Consider the following 10,000-nt stretch of genomic DNA (forward strand, 5'->3'; position numbering starts at 1 on the left):
CTACTCCCCCTGAGGAGGAGGAGGAGGAGGAGGAGGAGTTTACCCAAGTCTCAGCAGCTCCTGAGGAGGAGCACCCAGGTCAACAGGGGGAGGATTCTGATCAGCAGCCCACAGACATGCTCTTAGAGCACCTTGATATTGTAAGCGAGCCCCAGGCTTTGCCCTGTCCTCAGGCCGAGACTCATAAATTCCTCAACGGGAGAGGAATCCATCAGGCTGAGTTGGATAAACCATCAGAGGAAGGTGTGTGTGTGTGTGTGTGTGTGTGTGTGTGTGTGTGTGTGTGTGTGTGTGTGTGTGTGCGTGCGTGTGTGTGGCGTGTGTGTGTGTGTGTGGCGTGTGCACACGTGCATGTTTTAACTGTTTGTGTGTGTATCCCACATTGCATGTTTTCCTCCTCTCTATAGTCTGTTTTAAAGGCTGTGATGTGGATCTAGCTTTGCTGTGCTACTGGTTTCTTAGCTGTTGCTGCTGCTACAATGTGAACACATACTAGCACATTGATTTCTTATTGCATAAGCAGTCAATTCATTGTGTGCTTTCATCATTGATCAAACATTTTTTGTGCGGCCCCCAGTTCACTTTTGAACTCATTGCTAAGTGTTTTTGCCAGCTACATTGCAAATGAGACGGTAAATGTTTTGAATGTCAGGTGTATTGTATTGTAAAGATTCATTGCGAATCCGTTTTTTCCCCCTCCGTGGGGTTTTGTTTTTGGCCTTGGTACATTGTGTTCAATTGTGTCTGTATTATTTGCATTCAGTTTCATGTTGCTGTCATTTCATCTGACGTCAATAATGTAGGAAGTACTAGATACAACACTGTTTTTCAATTATCTCTATTCTCTCTGACACTGTTATACTCACTGAGTTATATTCACCTTTATTGATTGAATATTTCTACATTTTCATCCTTCAATAAGATCTTCCTAAACATTTACTCGTCTTAGTTTGTAGTTAGAATCAATATCATAAAATGTGATTTATATATAGTCGATATGAAACATGTTACATTCATTGTATCCTCTATTCATTCAGCACATAGGATATCCTCGCAAGGTAGCACAGTAATTCAAGTTTACTTAAAGTGCCAATATCTTCTTGAATATTTCAGATTCATTCTAAATATCCCATGTCATTCAAATCGTGCTCTTCATTCAGTCATTCTGTTCCTGCACACCATCCCAATGTCATCGAACTGAACTGTGCTGCAATCATGCTCCCAGTGGCCAGAGATAGTATTGCTGTGTGCCCTACATTGTGCTTGATGGACAGCTCTCCATATGAAGAGGGCTTTGCTTGTCTGTGCTGGCTGTAGCATGTGGACACTGCAAAGAAAGAAAGAACGCTGAGCTAGTGTACTCATCAGCAGCACAGACCACTGCAGATTTACTTGCAGACCTGCCGGTGAACCCAGAGAAGCCTCGTTCCGACAATCCTGCCATGGCAGAGGAGCATCCACAGGGGGCACCCCCTCCGCAGAGCCCGGTGGCCCCCACCACAGAGAGAGAAACACCCGAGGGAGCAGAGAGCACTGTGTCCATCGCTGAGTTCTCCACTGGTTCCCCCAAAAACAAATCTCTAACTGATCCTACCCCCACAGAACCCGAGAAAACGGTTCAGCCTTTAGTGGAACCAGAAAAGGGGCAAGGGACTGGAATTACCACTAGTGTGGTTCCTAAGATGGAATACCTTCCGGAGCCCAAGACCACCGCTGAGAAACAGCCCTCGGTTGAAGAGCTCGACTCAGTTCCTCTTTCAGTTGTATATGAGCCCCTGAAAGATTACATTGAGGAAGAGGAGGAAAATGATGCTTATGTTACACCCAGTAAGTCAGCAAACCTTCAGAGCGTTCGTGAGGAGAAAGAGATCACATCAGAGAAAACTGAGAAAAGAATGCTGAGTCTAGGACAATCGACCGCCAGGCCATTGTCATTTGAGACTGAGAAGATTGAAGAGACTCCTCAAAGTAATGTCAGTGATGGAGAAAACCCAGAGCAGGAGGCACACATATCTGCTGCAGATAGTCTAAAAGACAAGCAGAGTTCGGAAGGTAAGTCTGGAGTTGCTTCAAAAGATGAGTCAGGTATGACGGCCTACTTTGAGACCTCTACACAAAGGGATACTGAAAAACCAGGAGAACGTGGTGAGGGTTACTATGAGCTCAGTGCTGTCAGCCAGAAGAAGCCCTCAGAGGAGGTTCTGGAGGCCGATTCAGACATTAAAATAAGCGATTCAGCACCAGAACAGACAATGTCCAGTATAACGTTGATGAGTGACAGTGCCATGGACAAGCTAGAGGATCTCCCTAAGAGGAAGGATGTGTGTACTAGGCTGTCACCTGGCAAATTGTCATTGGAACACAGAAGTCTTTCTCTGAATTTTGCTATTGGCTCAATGGGTCAAGCAGGAGAGCAAAACCAGTCGAAGCTCTCATCTCTTACAGAGGTCTCTTCCGGAAGCCTGGATGAAACCACAGGCTACCTTCCTGTAACCACCCCATTAGTAACATTAGAGAGACAGTTACTTCCTGTGACTCCAGAGATAGCTCTCCCAGTCCCTACCACTGAAACCTCCACGGATCTACCTGAAGACACCACCGCTAAGACAATGTGTTCTCCTGAGTTGTCACTCTCACCCATGAAGCAACACTACACCCATTTGAATGACCCATCCAACGACCTTCCTGAGATGCTGGACCTAGCCGGTGTTAAGCCCAAACCCACCCTGGAGAAGAGGGAGCTGGACCAGCATAATAGAAGGAGGTCTGTCCCTGCCTGTCCATCTGCTGCTCTGGTGGGCAGTTCTCTGGCCAAGCTGGTGCTGGGGAACCAGCAGACGCCCAGGGTGGTGGGTGGAGAGGAGAGCCAGCAGGAGGAGCGTGGTTACTGCGTGTTTAGTGAGTACTCTGGTCCCATGCCCTCGCCTGCCGATCTGCACAGCCCAGTGGGCTCCCCACACCAACGGTTCCCCACAGTGACTGAAGGGGACAGTGACGAGGAACTGGGAGCCATTGCGGAAGAGGGCGAGCAAAAGCTGGCACCGCAAAAAACAAACCAGGCAGAGGAATCGGTTGGAGGAACAGTTAAGCCAATTTCGGTGCTTGAAAGAGCTGTCACGGCAGGTGTCAAACCGGATCGTCTGAGGATCCCTGTGGCTCCATCCAAAGACAAACTGACAGAGTTCCGGCTGGAGAGCGGTCTTCCCGGGGACATCAAAACCCAAGCCATTCCTGAGGTAGAGTTGGAGCAGGACCTCTCCAGAGAAGCGTCCCCCATCCCACCAGACTTCGCATTTACTTTTGGCACTGAGGTGAAGGACACCAAGCTTTTTGCGACCTCTGAGGCTCCAGCAAAAAAGGCTGCCGCTGTGGAGGGAACCAGTAGAGTCAAAGTAGAGGTGGCGTCAGCAAGGATTGGGAAGAGTCAGAAGACTGGTCTTAAAAAGCCAGAGATGGAGAAAGTGGAGGAGACCTCAGACCCAGACCATCAGACTGCTGTTGAAGACTTACAGCCAAAGGATGTTCGAGGACTGGAGAGAGAAAAGAAAAATGAACCCATGACATCATCACCTGAATCATTAGTGGAGATCATCAATGCGCAGGAGAAGAAGCGTGAAAGTGAACCAGAGATGTCAACAGTACCAGCGGAGGCTGTCGTTCCAAAAGAAGAGGCCAAGACCAAAGCTGAAGAAACATCACCAACACCCTCTAACGTGAGCACTGCAGATGTGGAGGAAGCCACAGAGCAACTAGAAGAGAAAAGTCCAGAGAAAAGTGTTTCTGGAAGTTCTCCAGTTATAGTCATACCTCAGGCACAAGTTGAGGAAGAGGAGGAGGAAGACGATATAGAAGTAGCTGAGGAAGTCTTGGAGGAAGTTGAAGGCCCTCCTGTGCTCCTCAAGGAGAAAGAGCAAGAGAGTCACCCTATGGAGAAGCAGGAGGAGGTGGCAGAAGAGGTGAGGGTGGTGGGTGGGGCGGAGGAGGTGATTGTTGAAAATACTAAAGATTTGGAGTCTGCTGTTGCTGGGGATGATGAATCATGTGATGCTACTGCCCCAACCATTGATGAAGGGGATTATGCCGATCGCATCTCTCATCTATCTGCCTGCTCTGGAAACGACCAGCCACAAACCCTAGATGGAAAGGAGGCAGAGAAAGAGAATAATAAAGTGGAGGATAAAGAAGGGGTGGTGCTGCAGGAAGAGGAGGAGTCCGCTGAAGTGGGGCAGGAAGTTGAGATGAAGGCTTCCAGTCGCGAGGAGACGGAGACCTCAGACGTACTGCGGAGCCAGACCAGCGAGACCACCGCTCTCGATGAGACCACCATGGACGTCTCCATGTTAGACAGCGAGAGTGGCTGGGTGGACTCACAAGGTAGTTGTCCCAAAATGTGCATGCAATTCTAACAATGTAAATGCAAAATGTTAGCTTCACATGTTTTTGCTTGCGTAACTCACACAACAACAAACAAGCGTTTTAACTGGACTATGAACAACAATACACAATCTATATCGTGGAAATCTTGAAATGCAACTTTATACCCAGATGGTCCATTCTATTCAATATAGATCATGTTGAATATAGGACATATGGGCCAGGTGTATGTGGGCTTAGCCCTCCTGTCCTATCTCACTCCCTATGCTGCAGATGATGACAGAAGTGTAATGACAGAGCAGATTGAAGCTCTGCCCAAAACACAGAGTCCTGTCAAGACTCCCCTGGTAGAGAGACCCTCTAATAAACGTCCCCCCGGCAGAGGACAGGGGCGCACCTCCACCCCCGAGCGCAAACTCAACCGCAGAGAGCCCGTCAGTCGTCGTCCAAAGGAGGAAGAGAAGAAGAAAAAAGGTTTCTAGATCTAGAATGTTAGATCGTCCATGTTATTCTGTGTTATTTACTGTATATATCTGTGGTACTGCTGAACATCACTTCTGTCATGGAAATCTTTTAAATTGCACTGGCAAGGATTTGTTTGAGTTTTATTACACAGTTTGTAAATGACAATGTTACCACCTCTTCGTGGTCTTGAGACCCATACTGTGTGTTGATTAAATGGAAATTGCACCACGCTATAATGACAACAGATGTCCACTTCCTTCCTGTTGTTAACCCTGTCTTCCCTCTCTGCTAGCGGGGACGAAGAGAACTGAACAGTGTAAGGTATCAGTCCTCCAGTGTCGCTCTCCCACTCGGAGGATTGTAGTCAAAGCTGCTACGTTCAGACAAGCTAGACCTGCTTCGCACCACGGCTCTGCTAGACGCAAGCCACCAGGTGACCTACCTACCGTCCTCACAGCAGGGAAACCGATGCAATGTAGCTGGCCAAAAACAGAATGTGCACTGCAGACCCATCGCAAGATGTTTCTCTGTTGTTCATGTTTTTTTCTCTCTCATTTTATTACTTTATTTTGATGTTTTGTTTTTGAGAATCATGAGATCATGTTGCATTATGCTCGTCCAAGCTGTAAGCTCCGTGTTTGGGGAGTGTTTGTGCTTTGTGAGGACAATGTGCTACTATGGTTGTGCTTTGTGAGGACCATGTGCCACTATCCCAGCTAGCACATAACGTTCTGAGAACCGTAGGTTTCTTAGAGCTTGGTGAGGGCATACATCCTCCCCTTAACGTTCTGGGAACGGTGCAGGGTAGTTCCTTGGATTTAGAACATTCTCAGCACATTTAAGGAACTTGACCAAAAACCCCCATAATTTTCTTGGTATTTCATTACTTTAACAGAACGTTTTCTAAAAGTTCAAACGTCGTTACATTTCATTTCAATTTTGGTAATGTTCTAGTAATGTTCTTTAACTGATTTGACATTGGGAATCTCTCTAAATAGTTCTATGCTCATGGTTCTATTTAAAGTTATGTTATAAAATTGTTCAGAGGACGTTAAGAAAACATCCTGGAAAAACCACAAGAATACTTTAGAGAAGGTTCTAAGAATGTTATTTAAAACATATACCTTCTGTTCTCAGCATCAACATAATGGGGTCTGTTTGCATCAACATAATGGGGTCTGTTTGCATCAACATAATGGGGTCTGTTTGCATCAACATAATGGGGTCTGTTTGCATCAACGTAATGGGGTCTGTTTGCATCAACATAATGGGGTCTGTTTGCATCAACGTAATGGGTCTGTTTGCATCAACGTAATGGGGTCTGTTTGCATCAACATAATGGGGTCTGTTTGAATCAACGTAATGGGGTCTGTTTGCATCAACATAATGGGGTCTGTTTGCATCAATGTAATGGGGTCTGTTTGCATCAACATAATGGGGTCTGTTTGCATCAACGTAATGGGGTCTGTTTGCATCAACATAATGGGGTCTGTTTGCATCAACATAATGGGGTCTGTTTGCATCAACATAATGGGGTCTGTTTGCATCAACATAATGGGGTCTGTTTGCATCAACATAATGGGGTCTGTTTGCATCAACGTAATGGGGTCTGTTTGCATCAACATAATGGGGTCTGTTTGCATCAACATAATGGGGTCTGTTTGCATCAACATAATGGGGTCTGTTTGAATTTTTTGTATGTGTAAAAAAAACATGGCAGGCTGGTGGCGCAGTGGACTAATTCTATGGATAGAGAACAGTTGATTATAGGTTTGAATCTCACTGATGCTGTGTCACAATGTGTTTGCATGATTAATGCCAAAGGAAATCAATTTCTGCGTGCCAAAAAGTGAACCCAAATAATCTAGCAGTTTTGTTAAAATCATATTGAACATTGAGTGAATGTTTTAAGGAAGCTATTCAAAAATTTCAACAACTAATTTTTTTTCTTAGAGCGTAAATAAAACCTCAGAAGAAAACGTTCAAGGAACTAGACTAAAACGTTCTCAGAACCTCCAGCAAACCCAGAGGAGGCAAAATGTTCACTTCCATTCTCAGAATGTTTAAAAAAAACATTCAGTTTTACCGGTCAGAATACTTATGGCTTCGTTCCCAGAACCAATGGGAAACCAAAAACGCACGTTCCCCCAACTTCCAAGGAACCAAGTGTGCTAGCTTGGATGGTTTTTGTCTTGAGCCACAGTACTATACCTTGCTCTTCTGTTTGATAGAAGTGACTGGCAGGTGTCTGACTGGGGTGCTGCTGTGTGAACTGAAATATAGGTGAATTTGGTCAGGAACAAATTAGCCCGACGAAAATGCTTCCTTGAAGATTTGCAGTAAGAATGCATCACTTCTGCATTAGAACGTTTTCTGATTCAGTGGTTAAAGATAGAGTGCACTGGCTGTGTGTGTGGACTGTGTGTGTGTTCGAGTGTTTGAGATTATTGATGGGTTGTCGTCTTCTCTGGTATCTGGTGTCTGCTGCATTCCCTCCACTCATTGCTGCTGCTGTGTGTTTCTGTTGGCTGATATCACCCTCTGCTGGCCTAGCCCTGAGAGTTGATTATTCTCTCTCTCTCTCGCTCTCTCTTCTCTCTCTCCTCCCTGTCTCTCTTTCTCGGTCTCTCTCTCCCTTTCTCTCTCTCTCTCTTTCTCTCTCTCTCTCTCTCTCTCTGGTTCTCTCTCTCTCTTTCCTCTCTGTCCCTTCCTCTCTTCCTGTATCCTTCTCTCTCTTCCCTCTCTGTCCCTCCCTCTCTCTCCCTCTCTCTCTCTCTCTCTCTTTCTTTCTCCTCAGCCGCGGAGGACCAGCAGCCTCTTAATGTGACCCACCAATCCCGGGAAAGGACCTCTGTAAGTAATACACACTGCATATGGTAATTTAGAATATATTGATGTCTCATTGTGTTGTCACTGACATCCCACCTCCGATATGTCTTCGGTCTTTGTATTTCATTATTTTCCCATCTCTCATCTCCTGTCTGTCATTCTGTCTATTATTTTTCCATCTCTCTGTCTGTCCTGCATGCCATCCATTCATCCTACCTGCATTGCCATGGCTACCGTCTAGAGCCTCACACGCACCGCCTTAAAAAACCATCGACTGACCAGGGGGGTAGAGGATCTGTCCCCCAGGCCCAACTCTGCATGCTCCCACACTAAACCCAAACCACTAGTGGAGGCGGAGTTATGCGGGCCACGCCCCTCCTCCTCATGCTCAGGCAGAAACTCCCACTCACCCTTACTGCAGAGGCGGGGGCGGAGGGAAGAGAAGGTGAGGAGGAGGGGAAAGGAAAATACACACCCTTTAGAGCAGTACCCTCCCTCCTTCCTGTGTAGGTGCAATTCATTCCATATTGGTAATATTCTAATGTTCCGTAACGACTATGTCAGAGATGTTCATTCGTTTTTGTCCATTCATTCTCACAATCACACAATTGGGTATTACAAGTAATGTAGTTCTCAGCAATCGGGTGTTTTCGGTATGTTGTTATTAGAATATGGCAGGTGTTTGTATCTGTGTCTGCTAAGTGCTCGTACATGTCCTGCATGTTGTGTGTGACAGGAGGGTACCTACCGGACTCCAGAAAAGAGGTCCTCTCTGCCCAGGCCTGCCTCCTCCCTGCCCCGCCGTGCCCCCCCAGCAGAGCACGACAACACCAGCCCTGCCCCCCGCAGGCCCACCTGTAAGTAACCCTCCCCTCCACACACTGTTTTTTCAGACAGATGATATACTGCCCTATTAACCAGTATTATATACACATATGACAGAACGGTATAGGAGATTTGCTATTGAATTTGTTGATGATACTATGTGTAAAAACACTCTGTCCTCTCTTACTACGCACTTTCCCTTTTATCACATTTCTGTGATTTGACTGCTATCTAATCTCTTAACTCAACAACTATCCTCTGTTCAACTCAACTCTGTTTCTCTCTTAACTCAACAACTATCCTCTGCTCAACTCAACTCTGTTTATCTCTTAACTCAACAACTATCCTCTGTTCAACTCAACTCTGTTTATCTCTTAACTCAACAACTATCCTCTGTTCAACTCAACTCTGTTTCTCTCTTAACTCAACAACTATCCTCTGTTCAACTCAACTCTGTTTATCTCTTAACTCAACAACTATCCTCTGTTCAACTCAACTCTGTTTCTCTCTTAACTCAACAACTATCCTATCCCCCTTCACTCCCCCTCTCCTCCTCTTACTCCTCCTTTTCCTCCTCCTCCTCCCTCTTCTCCTCCAACTATTCCTCTAACTCCTACTCCCTCTCTCCTCTTACTCCTTCTCCTCTAACTTCTCCTCCTCCTCCTCCTCCACCTCCTCCTCCTCCTCCTCTTCCTCCTCCTCCTCCTCCTCCTCCTCCTCCTCTAACTCACCCTCCTCCTCCCCCTCCTCCTTCTCCTCTAACTCATCCTCCCCCCTCTTTTCCTCCTCCTCCTCCTCCTCCTCTAACTCCTCCTCTAACTCCTCCTCCTCCCTCTTCCCCTCCTCCTCCCCCCTCTCCTCCTCCTCCTCTAACTCATCCTCCTCCTTCTCCTCTAACTCATCCTCCCTCTAACTCCTCCTCCTCCTTCTCCTCTAACTCCTCCTCCCTCTAACTCATCCTCCTCCCTCTTCTCCCTTTAGCAATTCAAACTGAGCCCAGAGGGGAGCACAGGTCTGGGAGGTCCCCTAGTATCGCAGGTAGAGCACAGATAGATCCACTCTGTCATCCACACCACACCCTGGCTGTCTCTCAGTAGCTTTGATAGATCCACTCTGTCATCCACACCACGCCCTGGCTGTCTCTCAGTAGCTTTGATAGATCCACTCTGTCATCCACACCATGCCCTGGCTGTCTCTCAGTAGCTTTGATAGATCCACTCTGTCATCCACACCATGCCCTGGCTGTCTCTCAGTAGCTTTGATAGATCCACTCTGTCATCCACACCATGCCCTGGCTGTCTCTCAGTAGCTTTGATAGATCCACTCTGTCATCCACACCATGCCCTGGCTGTCTCTCAGTAGCTTTGATAGATCCACTCTGTCATCCACACCATGCCCTGGCTGTCTCTCAGTAGCTTTGATAGATCCACTCTGTCATCCACACCATGCCCTGGCTGTCTCTCACTAGCTTTGGTCCTGTTCCCCTGCTAAGACGTTGAAAACGCAC

The 10,000-nt window shown here is 46.8% G+C and overlaps 1 protein-coding gene across 34 annotated transcripts in view; it reads left to right on the forward strand.

Annotated features, from left to right (window-relative positions):
- The window catches only part of LOC118965239 (microtubule-associated protein tau), a 106,653-nt gene that overhangs the window by 78,818 nt on the left and 17,835 nt on the right, over positions 1–10,000 (forward strand). For 10 of the 34 annotated variants that reach the window (XM_090239677.1, XM_090239678.1, XM_090239684.1 and 7 more), the window contains 7 exons: positions 1,399–4,374; positions 4,648–4,848; positions 5,132–5,272; positions 7,637–7,692; positions 7,910–8,113; positions 8,405–8,525; positions 9,475–9,531. In XM_090239677.1, coding sequence (XP_090095803.1) covers positions 1,399–4,374; positions 4,648–4,848; positions 5,132–5,272; positions 7,637–7,692; positions 7,910–8,113; positions 8,405–8,525; positions 9,475–9,531 — 3,756 coding nt within the window. Of the gene's footprint in view, positions 244–1,398; positions 4,375–4,647; positions 4,849–5,131; positions 5,273–7,634; positions 7,693–7,909; positions 8,114–8,404; positions 8,526–9,474; positions 9,532–10,000 lie in introns of all 34 variants that reach the window. The other 24 variants (XM_090239689.1, XM_090239686.1, XM_090239688.1 and 21 more) reach the window with 12 other exon arrangements.

Source organism: Oncorhynchus mykiss, chromosome 7 (genome assembly GCF_057628025.1).
Source record: "Oncorhynchus mykiss isolate SJ-2025 chromosome 7, ASM5762802v1, whole genome shotgun sequence".
Classification (NCBI taxonomy): Eukaryota; Metazoa; Chordata; class Actinopteri; order Salmoniformes; family Salmonidae; genus Oncorhynchus; species Oncorhynchus mykiss.